At 42.6% G+C, this 27,078-nt stretch overlaps 1 protein-coding gene across 1 annotated transcript; it reads left to right on the top strand.

Annotated features, from left to right (window-relative positions):
* Positions 1 to 5,081: 5,081 nt before the first annotated feature.
* Positions 5,082 to 21,248, top strand: NDUFA9 (NADH:ubiquinone oxidoreductase subunit A9). The gene is made up of 11 exons (XM_033148361.1): positions 5,082 to 5,189; positions 8,305 to 8,469; positions 9,970 to 10,067; positions 10,229 to 10,320; positions 12,565 to 12,706; positions 13,868 to 13,970; positions 16,049 to 16,116; positions 16,261 to 16,337; positions 17,112 to 17,207; positions 19,245 to 19,311; positions 20,977 to 21,248. Exons 1-11 carry the CDS (start codon positions 5,126 to 5,128, stop codon positions 21,148 to 21,150), a joined length of 1,146 nt encoding a protein of 381 aa, XP_033004252.1. The 5' UTR covers positions 5,082 to 5,125; the 3' UTR covers positions 21,151 to 21,248.
* Positions 21,249 to 27,078: the final 5,830 nt, after the last annotated feature.

The raw sequence follows: 27,078 nt of genomic DNA, 5'->3' as shown, positions 1-27,078 counted from the left end.
GTGCAACCATTTTAAGGATATTGACAAGCTAGAACGTGTGCAGAGGAGGGTGACCAAGATGATGAAGGATGTGGAAACCAAACCTTTTGAGGAATGGTTGAAGGAGCTGGGTATGTTTAGCCTAGGAAAGAGAAAATGGCTTTCCTTTGTGCCTTTGGCGGGACTGCCTAGCAAATTGCCCTATTAAGCTGTTTATAATAGCTGCTCAATATTCAAGATTCGTGAGCTAGGTCGACACAAAGGCACACCTGAGAAATTTCCCCATGTGCCCTCAGAAATAGGGCAAAGAGCGAGAGCACCTGGAAGAAATTCAAATATTCTATTTTTCATTCACTTCTCATTAATTAGGTGGTCCCCACTAGAAGGGAAATTGCCTAATCCTTAACCCCTGCTACACAAACAGGGCCATCTTAAGTATATCCGGCGCCGTGGTGCAAAGATCCCTCCGGCGCCCCCCCCCCCTTCCCAGAGCTGTCGACCTTTTTTCAGGGCTGGAGGAGGCAGGCAGCGGCTGGAGGGTGGCTCCTCCAGCAGGGAAGAGAAGAAGGCTTGACATGGAGCAGACAGCACACCAAGTGAGCGGGCCTGCACCGAGCATGCGTGTGTGTGCCGCCCCCGCTGAGCTGCGGCTCGTTTCCCCCGCCTTTTAGCCTTCTGGCGCCCAACAGAATTTGGCACCTGCAGGCTAAAAGGGAAAAAACCGAGCCGCCGCTTGGCGGGAACAGCACACGCACCCTCGCTCACTCAGCGCGCTCGTTTGGTGTTCCCTGGACTCTTGCCTGGTGCCCTCCAGAATTTGGTGCCCCGGCGCCCCGCGCCACTAGCCTCTATGGGTAAGGCGGGCCTGTACACAAAAGACAAAACAGCAGTAAGGCCATTTGGATCGATCTTTGGAGTGGATGAACAGAAAAGTACAGCCCAGCTGGTAAGAATTCATGAGTTCATTCTTTTTCTCTGGGTGCCCCCTTGTCAAATAAGGGCTCTCTTCAGTAGGGTCACCAAGTGGAAAAGAGAACATGCCTTCAGAAGTCACGGAGAAAAAGGAATTTCAGTAGATGTCGCTTATCACCACCCAGTTCCACACCTTTAAATTCCCCATAATGTGCTCACTGCAGAACCAAGGACCCTTGCCTACCTCTATCACATCAACGCGAACATCCAAAAGAATTCCCACCCACCAAAAAAAAAAAGCAGAATTTTTGGCCAAAACTCCCAGGATATTCTTTGAAAGCTCCCCACACTGTGGTCTCCTCTCTTACCCTCCACTTGCCAGAATGCAGACTGACATCACAAAGCACCAGGAGAAACTGGCTTTTCCATGGCAACAGTCAACACTGCAAGGAGGGAGCCAGGCTAGCCCAAGGCCGGCCTGAGATCTGAAATTAAAGGCTCCTTTAATCATTCGCTTGCGGAAAAGAGAAGGCCTATGCGCCTAAAATATGTGGGAATGTTCAGGGTGGCAGGAGAGGATATATTGTTTATTAATATCCTTCCTAACTTGCGCTAGCAAGTTCCTTTATGTAGCAGAGTTACATTCCCCTTTCTTACATGCACAGCAGATAGCTGGTTGCAGGCTCGTGTGAGCCTTCCACTATTATACAATTCAGTCTGTCTCAGGTTGAATTGTACGTTCTTGGTAAGTTCCCTTGAATCCATCTTAAAAAGAATAAAGACGCCACAATCTTATTCAAAGGTGATAAAATTAGTTTACTCACATCAGCTCACAGTTGGATTCCTAAAGGCAGGCTTAGTTACAAATATGTACATGTGGATCTACCCCATATGGAGGAATAATCCCAGTGCTTCTGCTAGCTGAGAGCAGTCCTAGCAAAAAGCTGGTCAAATGAAGAAGGAAGTCAAAAAGAGGGAAGGGTGCTGCGTGACTCGTCCTTTTGTTACCTGGACAGGTTAGGTCACACCCACCTTCTATCACATGCAAAAGGAAGGATGCTCCAGTCAGGAGGAAGAGGAAGTTTTCAACTTGCTGAACCAAACACCCCCTCGCCTGTCTTTTCTAGCATTACAAGGCATGTTGTACTTGACTGCCTCTCATGCATCACATCCCACAAAATATAGTTGTGCTAGAGGGAGTTGCCAAAGTTGTAGCTGGCTGGGCAAAATGGCACCTGCTGAAGTTTATTCTTCCAGATACCGAAGGTGCAGGAGATTCGCCATCTTTTTCATCCAACTACCCTGCCCAGTATGGATTTTGGATTATTATTATTATTATGATACAATTTATTAATATTATAATAAAAAACCAAAAGAAAACATCACAATCAAAAGTTTAAATCATACATCTTAATTGACTTCCCTCCACTCCCCCTCCTGGTTCCATTATTTTTTGCTTATTCAGGCACGTCCATAAAATCTTATATTCTTAATAATCCAATTTTAGAACCTTACTCGTCTTATTACAAGTGACTTTTAAAAGTCCAGCTAATGTAAAAACCTATACACAAAGCTTGCAAGGTATGCATTAAACATTTCCCCCTTTAAAAAAAAAAACAATTTAAAAATGTCCTTTCTCTTTCTTGGGTTTCAGATTATCTAATATGTCCTGCATAGGTCATTCATTTGTTTTGCCAATCTTCTTTGGCGGTGGTTTCTTCCTTCTATATGGATGGGCTGGTCTTGGTCTGGCGTCGACTCTCAGATGCAGGAACAAAGTCTTTTGCACAATATCCTGTACCTTTCAGAACCATAGCTTTATTTAAAAAACAAAACAAAAATCATTTTCAGCTTTTTCTTCAGATCTTTGTATATCACTTCCCAGGCCTTCTCAATAACTTTACATTGCCACCACATATGGAGGCCTCTCATACCTTTAGCCCACCCTTCAGTATGGATTTTGGATTAGATTGTAAACAAAGTGACATAATGCCGTGATCCTCAGATAAAACTATCTCAATATATATTTTCAAGGGACAAAAACATGAACCAGGCTGGCAAAAAACATATAAACACAAACAACAATTTCCTAACTCCCTTTCTTTAACCAAACTTTTACAACTGGCATGGCAATCCACCTCTCCCCCTTTTACAAGGCAACACAATAGTTTCCGGTTTATTGAGTTCCTTGGGAGGCTGTGTTGTCCGATGTACGTTTTCCTTAAAAAAAAAAAAAAGGCAGGGGGGAAAAAGCTCTGAGGTAAATATGGTCTTCAGTAAAGCATTCCACTCGTGTCCATAGTTTATTTGCGTCATTGCGAAAATTTTGTTTGTTTTATTATTATTTAAATATTTACTAAATAAATATGATAGACCACATTTAGTGTTGTGCAGATGCTTTTCAACTTTGTGCAGCAGGCACTTTATTCAGTAAAATATTTAGTTTATATATTATGGGTTTTTTTTAATAAAAAAATCTTGATTCCCCCCCCCCCCCAGTCATGTGAGTCATAGTAGGATATTCATTTTTTATGTAAGAATTTTTTCTTGGCCAGGAAATACTCATTTTGCTCCATCTTTGGGGGGGGGGATGTATTTTTTTACAGCTTTTAATGACAGGTTTGAAGTTATCTTTTTCTAGCAATCTCAAGTTTTTTTTAGGGAGAATCTCTACCAAATATTTTATTGACTTGTAATGCGTTGATATACATGTAATTTCTTGTTAGAGAACAAACTTAGTTGGTCTCTAAGGTGCTACTGGAAAGAAATTTTTATTATGTAATTTCTTGTGTAAGTTGTTTTCTGTTCCCAGAAAACAACCTGCTTCTGTTAAAATGTAGCGTTCCGATATGTTCAGGTTTATTTGAAGACCCGGCCGTCTGCCAAAAACTGAAATCAAAGACATTGATTGCTTTGTTGATTGTTCATGATTTGTTAATAATAAAAGAATAAGCAAATATTCAAATACAGTGTTGTGTGTGATTTGCCGGTATTTGGATATTCTCTACTTTGGGGTCATTTTTTAATGAGTTCTGCAGGAAGTTCTAGATAAAAAGCAAATAAAAGTGGAGATAAGGTGGAGCCTTGTTTAATACCATTACAAACAGAATTAATATTACAATCCCTGTCATTGATATGAAGATGAGCCAAATTGTTGCTTTAAAGTTGATTAATAATCCCATATATTTTTCTGGCCAAACTCCTGAAATTTTAATAAGCTTCTTAGAAAATCTTTGGTTGCTTGAATAGAAAGGACCACTGCATGAGTGATTAATTATTTTTAATGCTCCCCTTATAGAGTCAGCTATCTGCCTTGATTTAATTATTCAAATTAATAACCTTAGGCGCTATATGACTTATTCTGCCTGTCAAACTTTAAAAACCTATTTCCACATCTTAATTAATTACAACAATCCATACAACTGGGATATTTACTTGATTTCAAATGTAATATTATTCTAGATTTCCACCAGGCATCTGTAATAGGTTCACCTTCCAGTAATTATTAAAAAGTGGTTCTAAATTTGGAATCAAAACATTAATATAGGGTTATTTATTTATTTATTTATAAAATTCACCTGCCATTTTCACCTGGCGATTGATGCTGCTTAATTGTTTATTTTAGTTCATCTTCTGTTATGCTCACGTTTTAAGGCCTTCCCTTTGATTTTGGGTAACTTTAAGTTTAGTCGTTTTTTTGTAGAATGTAAGTAATTTAGAAAGACCTTTACACTGATGGCGAGGGAGTCTTTTATTCCACCACCCCACTTCTGAAACTGGATTCAAATTCCATCAAAATGTTAGGAAACACCTTATAGTCCTGTATTCTGCATATTTTATTTTCAGAGATATTACTTTTAACATCATTTATGTGCATCAGTTACCTTAATGATAAAAATGCACCAAAATAATAATAATAATATTAATATAAAAATAAAACAAAATATTACAACATGCCGGTCCTTCTTTGATACCTGTGTTTCGTATAAAATAATGTGGCCCCCACCCGCACCCCAATTCCGTCGTTTTTTGTTATTAAAAACAAAACAAAAACAGATTAGCCCGCCTACCCGGCCGACCAACCGCCCGCCTTGCCGAAAAACCGCAAATCAATTCCTGCCCGCTCTGTCGTCCCCGCCCGACGCGCTTTCGGAGAGGCCGTTTCCCTTCGATTGCTCCTCGATTGGCCTCGCGCGGCACCCGTCGCCGGGAGGAGCGAGGCGACGGGGGCAAGATGGCGGCTTCCGCTCGGTGCTCCCGGCTCCCCTGCAGGGCCCTCCTGACACCTCCGAGGGCGGGTAAGAGGCGGGGGCGACAACGGCGGCGGGGGGCGCGCGCGAATGGGGCTCCCTCCCTCCGCTCCCTCTTCGTAGCCGGGGGGGGGGGAGAGCGCGGGGTCTCCGAGGGGCTGCCCTTCGGGAAGGTCACGGCGGCGACTCCTCCGGTCCAGGGATCGGTGAGCCTGCGAGGTCCCCCCTGAGCGGCGCTCCCGAGGCGGCGAGGGCGGGAAGGGCTCGATTGTTAAGTCCGCGAGGCCCCGCTTTCCGCCTGCCTTTCGGAACTCCCTGCCACTGGAATCTGAGGCAGGCGCCTTCCCTCTGCTAGGCTAGAGGCAGCAGAACACCTGGGTCTTCTAAGTGAAGACTCCGTGGCAAAATCCCGAAAGCCGCTTCTCGATTCTTTTTAGTTAGATGTACACATACCTCGTCCCCCCCCCCCCGCCCCACCTTCCCCTTGTTTATCGTCTTTATCCATCTTAATAAAACCTCCCTAACTCCCTCAACGGTGTCTGGTAGGGCAGTTTGACAAGTCTCAAAGGCAGGGCCGGATTATTATTATTAATAATAGATAGATAATACTTTATTCGGCTATAAGCCCACAAGGTAAAACAAATCAATAAATAAAACAGCATTTTACATTCTAAAATATCAACTAAAATATTTCAACGCATAATCTCCTTCGCATTACTTACAATCTCTAGATGTACCGTATTATGGCCTTGAAGATAAAGATGGAGCATAGAGTTTACTAGATTTTTAATAGTCATGCAGCATACCATGAAGTCTTTTATATGAAAGAACTGAAATCAGGAATCTGGCAACCTGTAATGTTCTATAAGAGTTGTTGTTGTTGTTGTTATTATTATTATTATTATTATTATTATTATTAACAATAATAATAATAATTTATTTGTACCCCGCCCATCTGGCTGGGTTTCCCCAGCCACTCTGGGCGGCTCCCAATTGAGTGTTAAAAAAACAATACAGCATTAAATATCAAAAACTTCCCTAAACAGGGCTGCCTTCATATGTCTTCTAAAAGTCATATAGTTGTTTATTTCCTTGACATATGATGGGAGGGCATTCCACAGGGCGGGTGCGAATACCGAGAAGGCCTTCTGTCTGGTTCCCTGTAACTTCACTTCTCACAATGAGGGAACCGTCAGAAGGGCCTTGGAGCTGGACCTCAGCGTCCGGGTTGAATGATGGGGGTGGAGACGCTCCTTCAGGTATACATATATGGCAGGCATATATATATATGGCAGATCTCCTGGTTGATCGCTGGTGTGTTCCTGGTTGATTGCGGGATGAATGAAGCTAATAATAATAATAATAATAATAATAATAAAGCTCAACAACTCTGGACACTCCTTCCCCCAAAAAGCTCAACAACTCTGGGCAGTGACAATAGGTAGGTCACTGCCAGGTTCTTTATAAAGGGAGTAGATCGCAGTCTAATACAGAGCCTACAGATTTCTTAAATAATGAAATAGACATGTTATAAAAGATAGAAGTCAGTCAGCAGTCAGAGTTAAGATTCAGATAGACTTCCTGGTAACTAACTGTAAGTATGTGTATTTGTACATATATAAGGTTGGGTGCACGCCTGCATCCATTCACCTATGCATCCATTCCTTATGCCTTGGCATTGCTCTAGTGTTTTAATTGCTGTCGGGTATCGTGACCTTATAAAATATTTGACTACTATGCCCCTGGTCAGAAGTACAGTGGTACCTCTGGTTACGAACGGGATCCGTTCCGGAGCCCCCTTCGCAACCTGAGAGGCCCGCAACCTGAAGTGTCGCGTCTGTGCATGTGCGTGACGCAATTCAGCGCTTCTGAGCATGCGCATGACATCATTTTGCGCGTCTGTGCATGTGCGAATTGCCGAACCCGGAAGTAACCCATTCCGGTACTTCCGAGTTTGGCGCGTTCGTATCCTTTGATGAACGCAACCTGAAGCAATTGTAACATGAGGTACAACTGTAAACTATTAGAATACGCCGAGTTGGCAAAAATGACAAGGAAACTGGGAGGTCATACTGATCAAACATTTATTAAAGAATGGGACATGTACAAAAAATACCTTAAGGAACATTGTAATGACATGACGTCAACAGCAGGCCTTGAATGACTTCTGTGGCATAGTAGAAGAAATCATTAATGAAAATAAAAGAGAATGAATAGTGCGCCAGATGGATTAAGTGGTAGATACATGATGGGGTGACGATAAGTCGACATAGATATAAGAAGAATTTATTGTGATCTGAAGTAACAATTACTACTATTTTCTATTTTTTCTGGATAAAGTTTTTGTTTGCTGTTTCTTTTTAATTTAATAAAGAATTTTAAAAAAATTGTCATCTAGCTAGTGTGGTCATAATACTTCTGAAGCCAATGTAGATAAGGTGATAATAATAATAATAATAATAATAATAATAATAATAATAATAATAATAATAATAATAATAATAATAATAATAATAATATTTATTTATTTGTATCCCACCCTCCCTGGCCGAGCTCAGAGCGGCTTGCATCATAAAAACAACACAATATACATAAAAACAGACCTCAATTAATTAAAATACATCTTAAAATTAATTCAGACAAGTTAAAATCTGGGCAGGTGGCAACTATCAGGTTGGAATTGAGAGTGATTAATACCTGCCAGGAGCAACTGTTTCCACTGATCATACAAGGACCTGTGAGTGGGTTAGGGGCCTCCTCCGGGCTTGTTTTATACAAAGTAAGTCAAACTGCATCCTGCCCAAAGGCAGAGGTTGGAGCTCATGTCTTGTTTCAGCTACCAAGCTCTTCAAGTGGCCTTGAGCAAACTATGTGCTCTTTCACTGTTTCTCAGTCTAAGCCATTGTTTTCCAACCTTTGGTCTCCAGCTGTTTTTGGACTACAGTCCCCATCATCCCTGACCACTGGTCTTGCTAGCTAGGGATGATGGGCGTTGTAGTCCAAAAGCAGCTGGAGACCAAAGATTGGGAAACACTGGTCCAAACAACTTCTAGCAGTTGGTAGACTATTATGGATTAACTATAACCAGGGATTCTCTGAGCTACTTGGTTAAGTGTGTAGTAACTGTCCATTCACGTATCGCTTGCATTTTCTTGTATTTTAGGCTATGGTGCTTCTCCAGCTGCATTTCCTGTTCTCCAGCAAGACCGTCAAGTTCATCACGCGGTGATTCCTCATGGAAGGAGTGGGCGCTCCTCTGTCAGTGGCATTGCGGCTACTGTCTTTGGGGCTACAGGCTTCCTGGGACGATACGTCGTCAATCGCCTGGGTAATTTTCTCCAAAATTAAATTGGACATGTCTGGATATTTAACAGGAAAATGAATCTGATACAGTGCCTCTTGCAAGATGTAAACCAATGTGTAATTTCACAAATCTTTGGGGTTGGACTGGATGACCCTTTGGGTCCCTTCCAACTCTGCAGTTCTACGATTCCTCCTCCTGTTGCTTGACACTGGGACCTGTGACTCAACCTCTTGTACTGCCTACACATATTTGAAATGTGAAGGTCTTAACCCATTGCGGCTGATTGCATTGCCTTGCTGTTCACTAAATGTCCCAATAGTTACTGTGTGTCTAAATACCAAACTTGTTTTTTTTCTTTTTGTTACCCATTTCAAGTAAGATGAAAAATGAATGACTTTCGGTCAAGATGCTGGTGGCAGATAGGGATGGGAAGCAGGCTAAATCCCCAAGGAGCCATGATGGTTCAAGATGGTAGTTTTCAACCCTTTTATCACCTGTACTAAGTGAGGATTTTCTTCTCTGAATCCACCTCTTAAAGGTGTGCCCCCCTGCTGTTACAAAGGGTGCCACCTTCAATCTCTGCCAAGCTCTGGTAAGATTCCAGGGGAGTTCCAGGCACTCACCCAGGGTCTGTGTGTTTCTTTTGAGAATCAAGATATGGTAGAAGCTGTCCTAAGAAATACGATTTATTCACATATTTACACATCCAGTCTGCACAGAGGGAGTACAGATCTTCCAGCATGGTATTGTTCCCCACAGCAGTGCAGCTCTGGAGTCCAAGGCATCTCTTCCAGCCTGCCCAAGATGGGTCTCTGTCTCTGTCCCCCCCCCCCTCTTCTTCCCTACACACCTTGCTAAATACACTTTTATTGTTACCTCTCTCACGCACCCATCACCTTGGCAACCTCTGTCCCTGCAGGCTCAAGATTCCTCTTAAGATGGGCCATCCACACCTTTTGTCATGTTAATAATATCTCTGCTCAGCCAGGCTGATTTGTGTGAGCCTAGCCAGGGATTCCCTGTCTGGCCCAGTTCTGCAGCATGCATTTTCATCCATATCCCAAATAATCAAAATCCTACCATTTATTAATTTATACCCACCCCAAAACCAATAACACCATGTTGGTTTTTGCAACTCACATCTTTTAAGTGCGTTCAAGAACTTGAGTTACTCCCAGCAGGGGAACAGATTTTAAAAAAACATTTTAAGTAGGTCAAGCAATCAAGTAGATGCAGCTGCTCCTTTTCCCTTTTGAAACTTCCCTCAGTTTCCAGAGTAGCTTGCTGTGTTGCCGGAAACTGTGGAACCAAAATTAAAATGTCTGCAGGGTATGTAGTGTTTGGATTGTGGCTTCCCTGAAGCCACTTTGAAAATACCATTTAAAGAAAATAAAAGTTATTGTATTGATTACAGCAGGTAGAGTTATATAGCAAAGCATTGATGTTTTCTGAGTGCTTAAAATAGAACATCCTCAATTAATGTCATGCCCTAGTTCTCCTTTTAAAACCGCTTTCTAATTTTAGGGCGTATTGGCTCCCAAGTCATCATCCCACATCGCTGTGAGCCTTATGATGCCATGTACCTTCGACCCATGGGTGACCTAGGACAGCTCCTGTTCATGGTATGCTCTTTGTAATAATCCAGTCTGGTTCATGATCGGCTAGCTGCTAGCATCACTTGCTAAATCGTTGAAAGTTTGGTATGGGCCATAAATAACATCTTCCTGAAAGGCTCTTTGTACTTTATTTCATTTCTCTCTTGATTTGTGCTGTGGCTTATCAGGAATGGGATCCGCGTGACAAAGATTCTACCCGAAGAGCTCTTGAGCACAGCAATGTAGTCATCAACCTTGTTGGAAAAGAGTGGGAAACAAGGTAACTTTCTTCTTTGGCTCTCTTGGATAGATTGAGGTCCCATAGACTGAAGATATCATAAAAAAAATTTCTTCTAGAAAGAGAAAAGTAAAACTATATGAGATTCTAGGGTTCAGTCTGATTTTTTTCCCAAAGAAAAGATCTGTTTCTTATGCCTTACGTCATGGGTAGGGAAACTAAGGCCTGGGGGCCGGATCCGGCCCAGTCGCCTTCTAAATCTGGCCTGCGGATGGTCCAGGAATCAGCGTGTTTTTACATGAGTAAAATTTAAGGGTCTGGTGACTTCCGTTTCAGTGTATCTGAAGAAGTGTGCATGCACATGAAAGCTCATACCAAGAACAAACTTAGTTGGTCTCTAAGGTGCTACTGGAAAGAATTTTCTATTTTATTTTGTTTTGACTATGGCAGACCAACACGGCTACCCACCTTTACATGAGTAGAATGTGTTATTTAAAATGCATCTCTGGGTTATTTGTGGGGCATAGGAATTCCTTCATTTCCCCCCTTCAAAATATAGTCCGGCCCTCCACAAGGTCTGAGAGACAGTGGACTGGCCCCCTACTGAAAAAATTTGCTGACCCCTGCCTCACATTTCTTTGTGGATGCATCCTAGTGATGCGAAGACCCAGGGGGGGAAGCAGGAGGAAGGTTTATTCCCCTGGCACAGATGTTTTTGAATGGAAAACTGTAACACTTATGAAGTCTTCTAAAATACTTTAGCTGCCCCTTTCCTCTCTCAAACACAAAAATTGACAGCATTAGGCAATTACAACCCCATGTACTGTAAGCATGTACAGTTCTCATACCTTCTTGTCTGCTCAGATTCCTTCAACTTTTGCGCATGAAAGAAACTGCTGTATCTTTGGAAATCTGTAAACCAGATCCAGGAACCAGCCAAAAGTCAAAAGGGGGGAGGGGAGGGGACCAGAAGTAAAGGCAGAGGGCCTTCTCGGCAGTGGCACCCGCCCTGCGGAATGCCCTCCCCTCAGTGTCAAGGAAATAAACAACTATCTGACTTTTAGAAGACATCCGAAGGCAGCCCTGTTTAGGGAAGATTTTAATGTTTGAAGTTTTATTCTGTTTAATATTCTGTTGGAAGCCGCCCAGAGTGGCTGGGGAAACCCAGCTGGATGGGCGGAGTATAAATCATTAATAATAATAATAATAATAATAATAATAATATAAATAATATAAATAAACCTGTGTATCCCGTGGCCTACATGTGCCAGCATGGTGGAAAATGAAGGAGAGGTGGGTGGTTTTCTATTTGCTGTTGCCTTTTATGACTCACTCTTTAGTACTCTCAACTTCAGAGCTGGTGTATGTTTCTGCCACGTTGAGGGACTGGGTTCTATCAGGTGCTCGAAACATCTCATGTCCATTACCTCTGTGATGTTTGCAACAGCCCTGGAAGGCATTTTCAGTATACAGTGGCACCTTGACTTACTAGTGACTCGACTTCCGACGTTTTCGACTTCCGAATCAGTTCCGGAAGTGAAAAAATGGCCGAAGGCGCCCTCGTAAGTCGAAATCTTCGTAAGTCGAAGGCGCCATCTCGGAACGAAAGAAAACTTCGCAAGTCGAAAAAACCGCATTGAAAACTTCGTAAGTCAAGGTACCGTGCCGCTGCTTCCCCTTTGTAACTCGAAAATTTCGGAAGCAGCGGCACGGTACCTTACGAGGTTTTCAATGCGGTTTTTTCGACTTGCGAAGCTTTCTTTCGTTCCGAGACGGCGCCTTCGACTTACGAAGATTTCGACTTACGAGGGCGCCTTCGGAACGGATTATCTCCGTAAGTCGAGGTACCACTGTATCTTATCTTCATTTTTCAACGGCTCACAATTTTTGGCTGCCCTTGGTAAGAAAAGGCTAACAGCTGATTTTCTGGTTTGGCCCTGCGCTGCCAAGTTGCAGCCAGATAACCCTCAGATAACCTCCCAACTGTGCAGATGAAGATCAGCTACTGACTTTGAGAAGGAAGCTGAGGCTTGTCATGGTCACAAGAGGGCAGTGGCACACTTGCCATAATGAGCAAAGCAAACCAAAACACAGAGCTGCACAAGCCACACATGGTTGTTGCTGAGACCGAGTTACCTTAGGCTACCTGGTAAGTTGTGGGGTTATGTGCTCCTTTAGGATTGCACTCTTAAGACACTGTGCTTCACCATCAAGACTGTGATATGATGACCTGCTAAATTTTGCAAGGAGTTTGGTTTTTATTCTGTTCTTTGTGCTTCATTCCAGAAACTTTAAGTATGAAGACGTCTTTGTTAATATTCCCAGGGAAATTGCTCAGCTCTCCAAGGAAGCTGGGATAGAAACTTTTGTTCACATTTCTCATCTGAATGCAAACATGAAAAGTCCTTCAAAATACCTTAGAAGTAAAGTAAGTTTTCCATTAGTTTGTGTTTGTTTTTAGATGTTGGTGTTTTGCAATTCCATATTCTGTGCAAAAAAACAACAACACCAAAATGGTCCCAACAGGAAGCCGAAATATGACCGGAATTAGGTTTATTTAAATCCTGCTGGTCCCTCAAGAATTGCCGTTTCAGGTTTGACAAGGAAGAGAGTGACAAAAAGACTTGAGGGGGTGTAAGGAATAGAGACTTCTTATCTTCTGGGGTGAGAAACTCTTCAAGAATTATTGCTGAGATTTTCTGGTTGCTAAGATATCACACTATGTTCCACATAAGTAGTAATTACGTAGATTCAGGGTACTCAGTGAGTTTCCTAATCCAAAAACTCTTCTACAGCAAAATGAGGTTTGTGTAGTGTTTGAACAGTTTTAAAACTCTTGTGCAAATTTGTAGGAAAAGTTAACTATTGATTTGAGTGTCTTTTGTCCTTTCTCGTGTATGGCTAACACTAATGTTTTCACTTTCTACTATGATTAATTACAATGTCATCTGTAGTTATACGTGTGTGTGTGTTTTGCCTTTGTCTTTCCGCTTTCCCCTAGAAAACTGGCTCTTTAGCGATAAATCAGAACAAACTGCAATCCACGGAAAACCTGATTGCTGTTTGCTCCAGTTCAGTCCTAAACTGGGTTTTCCTAGGGAAAAGTGCTGGAGCAAACGGAAGTGTAGATAAGCCCTTTGCTGGATTTTATGTCTTTTTACATTCATTGTAGTCTGCATGGACTTCATTCTGTTTGCTGTTAATTCTTGTGTTTCCTAGGTTACATATTTCATGGTGCTAAATATGTGTTCTGTCTGAAAGACTGGAACATTTTATTATTAATAATAATATTTTATTAAGAGAATTTCATTTATAAAAAGAGAGAGCAAGGAAGAAAGAATGAAAGAAAAGAAAGTGTGTGAGAATGAAAAAAGAAAAGAAAAAACACTGTTACATTGCCATATGTTAATATATAGATTTGTATATTCTTATAAACCTAGGCTGGTTTTTTTTATTAAATTATGCCAAAGAGCCCAAGTGTATGCAGTGTGTTACCCAAGGGTATCTCTAAATTTTATTATAGTTTCGTAATACTGTGTATCTTGAACTTGCATGGGAAATTAATCACTTTCTAATGACCTGATGGCAGGCCGTTGGAGAGAAGGTTGTGAGGGAAGAATTTCCAGATGCCATCATTATGAAGCCTTCTGAAATGTATGGGAGAGAGGACAGGTTTTTCAACCATTATGCAAGTAAGTACACTCCTTGCAGCATAAAACTAAGTAATATCAGAGAAAGTAATATCAGAGAGCAAGGGATAGAATATCTCTTCACGCTGCATTTGTACTGAGTTGGAGTTGTAGAATTATTGCAAGAAATCTGTATTAAGATCTTAATCAAATCTATTGAGCAATCATCCTTGAGCTTTTGCAACTTGTTATGGTGAAGGAAAGAATGTGTTTGGATTTTAGCCTACTGTACCTTTTATTCCATGGGAAATGTGTTGTATTCATGGGCCAACAGATGAGTTTTCCTGTAAATAGCAGAATCCTAATTGTCTTGCATGGGCTTTGCATAGCTAAATGAACTAATTTTGCTCCAGACCACCAGACAATCCTATCTGTTTCAGAGACTTAAGTTTAGCATTGTGAGTGTACAGTATGCCAAGGCAGTACAGAATATACATAACTTCCTGAAGATGTTTGCTTGGTTTATTTTTAATTTTTAAAAAAATCATAATCCTGAGTTCCTCCCTATTAGATCTCCGCCCCGCCTGCACTTATCCCCATCTTTGTCATATTTACAGAGAGATGCAGGACCATGTATTAGAATTGTATGCATTATTTACTCTGGAAATGGAATTTAGATTTCCTTGAGCCCAGACGAAATGGAATTTCAGACAATCAGAATTTGGCAAAAGATTCCAAATTCATCTTCTAGAACAGTGCTTCCCAACCCTGGGACTCCAGCTGTTTTTCAGACTACAGTTCCCATCATCCCTGACCACTGCTCCTGCTAGCTAGGGATGATGGGAGTTGTAGTCCAAAAACAGCTGGGAACCCAAGTTTGGGAAACACTGTTAAAATGTTGAACATGATGACCTCTGAAATTGGAGGTGTTTTTAGAAAATGTGTCTTTTAACCCTTTTGTATTTTATATTGTACTATACAAATATATGCCAGTCATTTTAATTACAAATATTAACAACAGTTGCAGATTATTAGAGTGAGTGAAGCCTGTAGTTGTTGTAGTAAATAATAATAATAATAATAATAATAATAATAATAATAATAATAATAATAATATTTTTTATTTATACCCTGCCAAACTGGGTTCAGGGCGGCTAACACCAATAAAATCACAACAAAAACATAAAACAATTCATTAAAATACAGATTAAAATACAATTTAAAATTTAATTAAGACTACAGCCTCATTTTTAAGTAGCCCACCAATCACACCAAAAGAATGAAACATCAGGGTTAAACTGAAACCAACCCAAAGGCCAGGTGGAACAGCTCCGTCTTGCAGGCCCTGTGGAAAGATGCCAAATCCCGCAGGGCCCTGGTCTCTTGTGATAGACCGTTCCACCAAGTCGGGGCCAGTACTGAGAAGGCCCTGGCCCTAGTTGAAGCCAACCTAGCATCCTTGTGGCTCGGGACCTCAAAAAAGTTATTATTTGAGGACCTTAAGGTCCTACCCGGGACATACCAGGAGAGACAGTCCCTTAGGTACAAGGGTTCTAAGCCGCATAGGGCATAACCGCATAGCCGCATAAACTGAACATATGCTTCCTATTGATAGTTTCCTTATGAGTATGCAGTTTTGGAGCAACATGACCATAATTTTTTGATGGGTTTGTTAGGTTTCTTTACTCCTTTTAAAGTGATCAGTACGATCTCAGCGACCCTCACAACAGATTATACCCATCGTAGAGATGGGAAATGGAGCTAGGAATGAATGACTTGTCTGAGGCCACTTCTATGTTCATGGCAGAGACAAGATTTGAACCAGGGACTTCCAGCTTCATAGATCAGTCTCTCCTGACACCCCACTGCATTGGCGTAACATTTTTAAACAATAATGTTCAGTTGCCAAATCTAGTAGCTGGTATCCAAAGAGTGAGCTTCAGCTTGCTGAAAGATTTGAGCACCCTCAGTTAAAGTGTTTACATTTTCTTGGGGCAGATGCAGGGTGCCCTTAGTGCAGGCAATTCTCCTGACACCTTCAGGTGCATTTGAGATCTTTACTTTCCAGCACGATGGCTATTGCTCTTTGATCTCTAACAGCCTCACGTCTATCCTCCAATAATTTATCTTTCTTAATTCAGACATGCGCTGGTTTTTCGGCGTGCCTATGATTGCTATGGGCAAGAAAACTGTGAAGCAGCCTATCTATGTAGGTATTGTTGGAAAATATATTTTATGATACATATTTCATACCTCTTTTCCTTTTGTATATATTTCATTACATTTTTGACCTTGCTTTAAAAAAAGGTAACTTTACAATATATGCTAATTTTTCTTAAATATTATCCCATAGGTTGTTGATGTAGCAAAGGCTATAATTAGTGCTATTAAGGACCCCGATTCAAAAGGAAAAACTTATGCATTGACTGGGTAGGTTGTTGGTTATTATTATTTTTACTCAGACTCACTACTCTGCAGTGGATTTAGATCAGGCTTCCTCAAACTCGGCCCTCCAGATGTTTTGAGACTACAGTTCCCATCATCCCTGACCACTGGTCCTGCTAGCTAGGGATCATGGGAGTTGTAGGCCAGAAACATCTGGAGGGCCGAGTTTGGGGGTGCCTGATTTAGATGGTATGTGTTCACTACAGATACCTTCTTTTATTGCACATCAGCCAGTAGCTGTTTTCCATAAATTGCCGTTTCAAAAGGCAGTTGCATAAGCGTTTGGGGAGAATGCTGTTTTCCCTGTTCACACACCTGAACCCCTAATTTTATTATACCCCTTAAAGTCTGCATAATTTTACAAGAATATTGTGCTAGTCAGTTGTGAGAAGAGAAGTTCGAGAACCAAGGTACCACTGTTTACCACTGTAAAATAAACCATATTTCTTAAAGACGCAGCATCTTCGCTGCGTCTTGATTCCCTATGGAAACATGACCACCTGGAACCCCCCCTTGCTACCACTTGGCAGAGATTAGGGGTGGCGTGCAACCTTTGAGACAATACCTTTGGCTATATTTTTACATAATCAAGGTTTGGTTGTGGGTTTCGGGGGATAGGTTGGTGAAAGCTGCTCATTACCAGTGACCATTGTGGCTAAAACAAAGCCTACAACACATCCTTCCTGGTGATACCAAGCACCCCATTTTAGATCAAGGCCTCCTTCTCAAATCTACAACTTAATGTCTGTTTCTTTGCAGCCCTAACAGATACCTCCTTTACGACTTGGTAGAGTATGCTTATGCAGTACTCCACAGAACTTTCTTTCCATATCCTGTGCCCCGTCCTCTGTATCAGTAAGTCTTAATGTGTTTTTTTGTTGACAAGTTGTTACCGCTGAGGCTCCAGCTACCTGTGTTGGTTGTTTGGTTTTTTTCCCCTTGTGTGCGCACACAGATCAGTTCATCTCTGCCATTGAAAGCAGGTGCGCAGGCTTCATTCTTCAACAGGGGACTAGGCCAGGATTTTGGAGGGAACTTGAGAGATGTTACCTCTGTTTCTCTCCACAAGCCCAAAGTAGTTTGGGGATGGGGAATGTTTTATGGAGGTGGATGACTGGCAGAGAAGAAGGGCTTGAGACACCCTTCTCCTCTATTTACTATCTCTGTCGGTTTGATTGCATCTGCTGTATGCTTGCTTTTGGGAGTGAGGAGAACTGGACATCATTAGATGTCATGTGTAGCTTGAGCCGTAATCAGTCTGGGCTCAGGTTCTGCAGTTGAGTTAGGGAGGTGGCATTAAAAATATGTGCCAGGAGAATCTGCCTGCCTTCCGCCACTCAAGGTGAAGAGAGCCCTAAGCAAGAGCATGTAGCCACTCTATTTTGGGACCGCTGAAATGGCAACAAGAATGCTCTCAGGAAAGCTTTTAACTGGTTAATAATAATAATAATTATTATTTATTTATACCCTACCCATCTGGCTGGGTTTCCCCAGCCACTCTGGGCGGCTCCCAACAGAATATTAAAAATACAATAAAACATCAAACATTGAAAACTTCCCTAGAGAGGGCTGCCTTCAGATGTCTCCCAAAAGTCAAGTAGTTGTTTATTTCCTTGACATCTGATGAGAGGGCGCTCCACAAGGCGGGCACCACTACCGAGAAGGCCCTCTGCCTGGTTCCCTGGAACCTCACTTCGCGCACTGAGGGAACTGTAACACATTTTGAGAATAAATAGTCCCCCCTCCCCATCATTTTAAAAAGGGGGCTTTCTCCAGAGTCCCCTAGAGGGCATTTGGCATCCTAGGGAAGGTGCCTTGAACCCTGGCCATGGCTTCCCTCCTTCAGCCCTTGCCCTGATCTTTTTGGGTATGAGGCCCTTGCCCAGGTTATGCTGTAATCACAAGATGCTGATGACTTAGCACGTCCAGTAAGTCCTTTCCAGCAATGGAAACTGGGAACCTTGTGGCAGGTCTCATGCAGTAAAGAGCAGACATGGATTCTAATAATAAGCCCAGGAAGGGCAGCAGACCCAAATCATATCCTTTATAATCCTTCATCCCCCATCTGCCATCCCACCTGGTGAAGTCGTCTGGAATTGGCCCTGTCTATATGGACACGGGTGGTGCTGTGGTCTAAACCACAGAGCCTAGGGCTTGTCAATCAAAAGGTCGGCGGTTCGAATCCCCGCAACGGGGTGAGCTCCTGTTACTCGCTCCCAGCTCCTGACAACCTAGCAGTTCGAAAGCACGTCAAAGTGCAAGTAGATCAATAGGTACTGCTCTGGCGGGAAGGTAAGCGGCGTTTCCGTGCGCTGCTTTGGTTCGTCAGAAGTGGCTTAGACATGCTGGCCACATGACCCGGAAGCTGTCTGCGGACAAACGCCGGCTCCCTCGGCCTACAGAGTGAGATGAGTGCCGCAACCCCAGGTTGTCTGCAACTGGACCTAATGGTCAGGGGTACCTTTCCTTTTATATGTACTCCAAAGGGTGGTGCCATCTCAAACACGATGGATGCCCTCCATGAGACTTGCAGAACAGAAATTACTATTAAACAATTTCAGTTTTCAGATAATGAACATTATTCAGGGAATTGTCAATTTCTGCTCATAAGTCGCTCCAGTCCCGTCCTCTCCCAGCAACACTTGATGCGCCAGCTCAGTCCTCTCAGCACTTCCCCAACTTCAGCACGTGTGTCTTGTGGCTTCAGTTAACTTTTCCTTTCAACAGTTACTTTGGTTGATAGAATTAATAAATACAAAGTAGTCTGTTTTGTGGGGTGGAGCAGTTTGAAGGAGAAGCTGTAACTTCACTGGCCAATTTGAGAGAAGGAACAGTTCGATCATCGCCTTTGTTTAGCCATGGTATTAATGATTGTGGCACTTTGAATTACAGCTTACTTGCAAGATTTTTTGAGATAAATCCTTTTGAGCCATGGATAACAAGGGACAAAGTGGATCGGGTAAGATTGGCTTCATTTTCATCTCATTTATTGCTTATCACCTGCGAATCCTAAGCTCGCTAAGAATAGAACAAAATACAATTAATACAAAATATCAGAATGATAATATAAGAACACTCTCCCTCTCTCTCTCTCTCTCTCTCTCTATATATATATATATATGAATACAGAACAAGTTTATCTGTGTGTGTTCTTTCTCAGCCTTATTTTTAGGGTTGAATGCATTCTAACATTACATACGTATGGAATTTTTATTTTATTAATGGGATGGAATCAATGTTTAGTTTTTGAGTTGCAACATATCAGTTATCGGGGGTCAGCAAACTTTTGTAGCAGGGGGCCGGTTCACTGTTCCTCAGACCTTGTGGGGGGCCAGACTATGTTTTGGAAAGAAAGAAAAAAATGAACAAATTCCTATGCCCCACAAATAACCCAGAGATGCATTTTCAATAAAAGAATACATTCTACTCATTTAAAAACATGCTGATTCCCGGACCATCCGCGGGCTGGATTTAGAAGGCGATTGGGCCGGATCCGGCCCCTAGTTTGCCTACCCATGAATTAAATCTTGAAATGTGCCTTACTTGAAGCAAACTTCTTATTTGTAGTTACAGGTAGGTAGCCATGTTGGTCTGCCATAGTCAAAACAAACAAACAAAAAATTCCTTCCAGTAGCACCATAGAGATGAACTACAGTAAGTTTGTTCTTGGTATGAGCTTTCATATGCATGCACACGAAAGCTCATACCAAGAACAAACTCAGTTGGTCTCTAAGGTGCTACTGGAAGGAATTTTTTTCTTATTTGTAGAGGGTGGGGAAGCAGAGGTACTTTTCCTCCAGACAAGCCCCCCTAAACTTGATGCCCTCCAGATGTTGAACAAGCTACAGGTTTGAGTGATAGGTAGGTAGCCGTGTTGGTCTGCCGTAGTTGAAACAAAATTAAAATAAGTTGCTGAGTTACAACTTATTACCAAACTTAAAACCATGGAGAGACCTGGTCTGAATAGAGACATTGGATTATTATCTCATTATACATGATAAAGCTATTTTTGGGCCATCTCACCCTTTGCTTTTTCCTGTAAGACCAATTGCAGTCGTTAACAGTCGTCAACAGGATTTCCACACCTATCAGCCAATCACCCATTCCCACCACCCTTCTGAGTAATACCCCTCCCCACCCTCTCACTATATATAAGGGTCTGGTGACTTCTGTTTCAGTGTATCTGAAGAAGTGTGCATGCACACGAAAGCTCATACCAAGAACACACTTAGTTGGTCTCTAAGGTGCTACTAGAAGGAATTTATTATTATTATTTATTTTGTTTCGACTACGGCAGACCAACACGGCTACCTACCTGTAACTAGAATCCAAACTGTCCTTTGGTAATACACTCAACATTCTTGCCTCTGACCAGGTATGAGAGGTAGATGTTAAAATTGGCAAAGTCTAATTGTACATTTTGTAGCTGAAGTTAACTTTTTATTTAAGACTGTTTCATGTGAAACCCTTAACAAACTCTTTGGAATCCAAAGAACTACCAAAAAATAAGATACCAGCTGCCCAAACCATATTGCATACTTGATTTGTAAAGATGCTAGCTGTGTGAGAGATGGATTTATAAGACGGCTCACCGTTCACTCATTTCTTCTTTGTTTATTTGAAGTTCCATACCACAGACATGAAGTTTCCTGACCTTCCTGGCTTGGAGGACTTGGGTATTGTCCCAACTCCCATAGAACAGAAAGCAATTGAAGTCCTGCGTCGCCACCGCACATTCCGCTGGATGGAAACTGAGCTTGAGGATGCGAAAATAGCCAGGCCTGTTACCGACATGTAATCTACTTTGAGAGTTTTTCAGACTGGTTACACTGAACTAATTTCTGAAGAAATCTGTACATACAAAGCTAAAACCCTATATAAATCATGTAACCTTTACGATACTAGTGTCAGTTGTTTTATTCAGGAGTACGATATGCCAAGAAAATTCTGTATTTTTTAGATTTTCGTAATGAGGGTGCCAGACCCCTGCTCAAGAGTATGTATCTATTGGATCTGTGTCCCTTGCTTTCAGAAATGTTAAACGTATTGAGCTAAGCACTCCAGATCAGCAGAGGATCAATACTTTAGAAGTGAAGCTGCCTTTGATTTCTCTTCCACATACCTAACAATGAGTGGTAGTGGTTTTTGCTCCATTCTGTCAGTGTGTAGGACAAAGGCATTGTGCCTCCTGTATACAGTGGAGTCCCGCAATTCCAGATTTCAGTATCAGAATTAGCAAGGCTGGGTTGCACGGGCTGTTGTTGCTTTGTCTACACTTCTTTTTATCCTTACAACTGGTCCCAATCCAGTGCCGGCGATGCTGAACAGTTTCAGCCTTTGTTTGTTTATTAAATTTCTATACCGCCCTTCATCCGTAGATCTCAAGATGGTTCACGACATAAAATACAACATAAAAACACAAAATGCATAATAAAACAAGAATAAAAGGCGAAAACCAGTAACCCCCCCTCCCACAAACACATTTCAAAGGAGTATAATATGTTAATCAACCAAAGGCCTGGTTGAAGAGGGATGCCTTGGGGAGAGCATTCTGCAACCAAGCGCGGAGCCACTGCAGAAAAGACCTATCCTTGTGTTGCCACCCTCTGGGCCTCACATATCGGAGGCACACAAAGAAGGGCCTCAGAGGATGATCTCGGGGTCTGGGTAGATTCATGGATGAGAGAGGTCTTGCTCTGAGCCAACCTGGCATCCAGCAACAGCAGCCGCAGACCTGAAGGCTGGCTGATAGGACAACTGCAATTCCCCAGGTTGAAGGAGGGGCTGGCATATGGCACAGTCTTAAGTATCTGCCTGTGCTGTGTGCCCCTTTACCTAGCCTGCTCCAGCTCCCAACTCCATACCTCCTACCTTGAACTACTGTGATTGCGGGTCCCCCTTGCTCTCCCCTGCTCCTCTCTTCCCAGGCACATCCTGTGCCCTTTTATTTAAAACAAAGGCAAAACCAAACCAAAATTTAAAAACACTTTTAAAACAGTTGGGGCACTAAAACCAATAATAGAGCCCCCAACAGCTGCAACCCGGGAGTTGGTTGCAGCTTTTTTGCAGCTGGAGTGAGTGTACCCTACCCACTTCAAGGTCACATGGAGGTTATCACTGTTTTAGCCTCATAGTTTCTCAAGGTAGGTAGGTAGGTCAGGCTTAGAGGTGAGACTTCACTTTGCTCTCCTACTCTGGGCAAGGATTTGAATAATTGCCTCCATGATCCAAGTCAAATACTATTTACACTTATTTGCAACGGCACTCCTACATAGAAACTGAAGGCAACCTTATTTCTTCAGCAGCAGATGCCCTGCTATATACTATCTGACCAGTTACAATGGTACCTCTGGTTACGTACTTAATTCATTCCGGAGGTCCGTTCTTAACCTGAAACTGTTCTTAACCTGAAGCACCACTTTAGCTAATGGGGCCTCCCGCTGCCGCCGCGCCGCCAGAGCACGATTTCTGTTCTTATCCTGAAGCAAAGTTCTTAACCTAAAGCGTTATTTCTGGGTTAGCGGAGTCTGTAACCTGAAGCGTATGTAACCCGAGGTAACACTGTATTTGGATGAAGGGCTGGATGGGACGGTCAACACATTTGTGGATGACACCAAATGGGTGCCCTCAGAAGATTCAATATGAGCTTAACAGGTTGTGAAGCTGGGTCAGAAGTAACAAAATGAATTTCAGTTGGGATAACTGTAAGGTTCTGCGCTTGGGCAGGAATAATCAGATGCACAAATATAGGATAGGGGACACCTGGCTTGACAGCAGTATGTGTGAAAAGGATCTAGCGGTCTTAGTAAACCACAAGCTTAACCCGAGTCATCAGTGTGATGCAGCAGCAAAGAAAGTGAATTGAGTTGTAGGCTGCATCGACAGAAACATAGTGTCTAGCTCAAGGGAAGTAGCTTTGGTCTGACTGCCTGGATTCCTGTGTCCAGTTTTTGGTCTCTGCAGTTTAAGAGGGATAATGACAAGCTAGAACATGTGCAGAGGAGAGTGACCAAGATGGAAAAGGGTGTGGAAACCAAGCTCGTGAGGAACAGTGGTTTAGCCTGGATAAAGAGAATACACTTCATTGCACTCCATATTGGTACGTCTGGTCTAAAACTGACTTGGGTTTTCTGCTCTAACTTCAGTGAAGAGCATATGAAGAAAGAACAATGCCACCCTGGATCATAGAGAATCACAGTCAATACTTCGTTTTCCTTCAGTTTTTACCCCCAAAATAAAAATCAGATTGTGAGTAGGAATCCTTCCGAAATTCTCTTCAAATAAATCTTCTGTGGATTTGGGGAGTTCTGAGTTCCTGGGTTGTTTCTGACGTTCCCACCATGTTAGAAATCCACTGTTATCCACTGGTTTTATTTGCTAACACATGCCCAGCTCCCCCAGAGCAGGTGCTCTGGAAACCAGAACTATATGACCCAGGTTCTTGGGACGCCAACTGAGAAACGGCCTCAGTTAGAAGGCCTCAGTCTTCTATTCTGGGAGTACAATAGCAATTGAAGGAGTGTCATATTATCCACAAGAAAGTTAAGAGAAAACCTTGAAGGGGACTAGGGACAGAGAGCTATCTGTCCAGGGCCTGTTTGAATCCCTTTTAATGTGTAGTAACCTCTTTAGCTATTTTGCACGGTCTTCAGTTACCTCATTTCTTGAAGCATCTACTATGGATCAAGGAGAATGAGGCCTTCCGTGTGCCTTTCCCCATGAATCTCACACACCAATGGCAAGAATACAGGTATGTATCAGTAAAAGTGCCAAAAAGAAGATGCAGATATATGTAGAATCACATACAGAATTTCCAGTCATTTTTTTCCTTAACTTCTGGGATATATATATATATGTTTGGCTGGACCAAACATTCCCTTGCATGTCCACTCTAGCAAAACAAGGAATGTTGTACTTGGCTGCTCCCAGTGGAATGTTTGGTCCAGCATGTCTACTCTAGCAAAACAAGGAATGTTGTACTTGGCTGCTCCCAGTGGAATGTTTGGTCCAGCATGTCCACTCTAGCAAAACAAGGAATCTTGTACTTGGCTGCTCCCAGTGGAATGTTTGGTCCAGCATGTTCACTCTAGCAAAACAAGGAATGTTGTACTTGGCTGCTCCCAGTGGAGCAGCCAAGTACAACATTCCTTGTTTTGCTAGAGTGGACATGCAAGGGAATAGTTACAGGTAGGTATCTGAAGAAGTGTGCATGCACAGGAAAGCTCATACCAAGAACAAACTTAGTTGGTCTCTAAGGTGCTACTGGAAGGAATTTTTTTATTTTGTTTTGTTTTGATGCAAGGGAATGTTTGGTCCAGCCAGTCGAAACTTCCTATTCCTCCTGGCCCGGAGCATCCTTCTTTGCATGTGACTAGTGGGTGGGCGTGACCTTTCCAAACCTGGTAAAAGGCTAAGTCACGCTGCCACCTTCCTCTCTTCAATCTCTTTCGTCCCGTGAACTTCCTGGACTACTGCTGGCTGCCAAGGTTATCTCCCATATGGGGTAAACCTGTTTGTACACGTTTGTAACTTTAAGCTTAAAGGATCACACTGTGCTCTGCCTGATCGTGAGTAAAAACTACTTTTTGTTACTTATGAGTAAGACTGTTGTGTCTTTATTCTTTTTGGAGGGATTGAAAGAGGTCTTACCAGGAATATTGGAACATACCGGTATCTCAATCTGGGCAAGCCAGATTGAATTGTTTACTGTCTTAAGAAACTCACACAAGTTTGCAACCAGCTCTCTGCTGCATAAGAAGCGGAATGCACTCTGCTAAGTGAAGAAACTTGCTAGCACAAGTTAGGAAGGATATTGATAATATATTCTCTCCTGCCACCCTCAACATTCCCACAATATAGACAAGAAGATTGAAGAATGGTCACTCCACAACTGCAGTGGCCATTCACGGGTTAAACGTTGCAAAGAGAGAAAGAAACACTTATTTTGGAACCCTTCTTTTCAAAGCATCTTTATTAGCCTGCAGAACTGTATGAGAACCATTCTCAATATTTCAAAGCAAACCTGGGATATGCAGTTTGCATTAAAAATGCAACAGCCTCCAGCCATTTGACATGCGCTCTTTCCATAAAAGATTAAGAGGTTTTTTTTATACATATATAAAAAAAAATTACGGTTCCATTATGGCACAAGAATCCCTCTCTCAAAGCTCAGAGAAGGAATTACAAGAGAAATGGGATAAATTATGTAGGGCTGTATCCCAGTCATCTGACAATATAATCTGTCTTCCCATTAAGGCACAGGAGCAGGTTTATCATGGCCACAACAGTGAGACTTGTCTCAGAACCTTCGCATTGTTACTGACCTCAACCTTGGACTAAAATAAAAATTAAATTGTAAACCAATCTGTAGCTATTTCCACCTCTTGTCTTTGAAAGTTCGCTGGAAGCGTTGGCTTTCCTTTCTTTGCATCCAGTTGTCACGAGTGTCTATGAAATGAGAGACGGTTCTCAGAGGACTTCTGCTGCTTGCCCTTTGTGCAAATGTCATTGGACTCCAGGTTTGATCCATAAAGATGGATTTCCATGCATGGACTTCTCCACACTGCTCTTCACTGAGGGCTCTGCAGGTGACAAGACACCTTTCAGGTGCTAAGCACTTGGAAGACTTGGGGCACATTCCCCCGGCACAAATTTCCATTTGTTACTTTACATTTAGGTGAACTTTTGTAGGGGGGCTGGGGAAGACTCTGGCTCTTGCCATCAGGGCTTACTCTGAGCTACGGAGTATCAACAGGACCCACAACAATGTACATGGGTTGGGACCTCCGCAAATTGAGGTAATGGGGCCGCAATCTCACTGGCGTTGTGCTTTACAGTTGCCCTGTAAACAAAGACTTTTTTTAAAAAAAAAGTCCTCAGCTGCTATTTAATTGCATTCACACAGTCAGGATAATGTATTATTTAACTCTATAATATTTCCCCCAGCTACTTGCTCTCACTGAAAGCGTCTCTGACTCTACTGCTACTGACTCTGTTGAAAGACCCTCTTCCCACAAACCACACCCCAAAGGCTGCAGCAGCAGTGTTGGCCTACTTGCCAAATTCTGCCAGTTCTAGCCTCCACCCCCTGCCAAACTCAAGGGCCAGGGAACTTGGACTCATAAAATTGTATGGTTGGCAAGGGACTCCCAACAGTCATCTCGTCCAATCCCCTACAATGCAGGAATCCACCATACAGGCCAAACCTGCACAGTGTCCAATTTGGTCTTTCAAGGCCTTTCCCCTCAAACCATACCCACCCCACCTCTGACATCATACGTGACATCAGTTCTGGGCCAAGTACTGCTGTTGCTTCAAGGGAACAACTGGGAACTGAAAACGAGCTCCTGGTTATTCTTTTGCTGGGGCCCATCAGCTGACAGTTGGGGAGGGTGGGACTTGCTCTGGAGGGGGGGGGAAGCACACTGCTCCTTGAACCTCTGGTTTCCAAAGGCTTAAAAAGCAGCCTGGAACCTCTGGAAACTGGAGATTCAAAGAGCAATGTGGAGTATGTTTCGCCTGGTGAAGAGGAGACTCTTCAATCCTGATTCTGTGGCACTATGATGTCAGAGAGAGAATATGTGATTGACAGCTGGGCATGCCCACCCACTTGTCGAATTTGGCCCTCCGCCAACTAGAAAAGTTTATCCACCACTGATGCATAATATGTTTCTGCATCTCTGCCCTAGCTTGCTTGCCAGGCTCTCTTTCAAACTCCGTTTAAGAC

This window comes from Lacerta agilis, chromosome 5 (assembly GCF_009819535.1).
Source record: "Lacerta agilis isolate rLacAgi1 chromosome 5, rLacAgi1.pri, whole genome shotgun sequence".
Classification (NCBI taxonomy): Eukaryota; Metazoa; Chordata; class Lepidosauria; order Squamata; family Lacertidae; genus Lacerta; species Lacerta agilis.
This window is presented reverse-complemented; position numbering and strand designations above follow the sequence as displayed.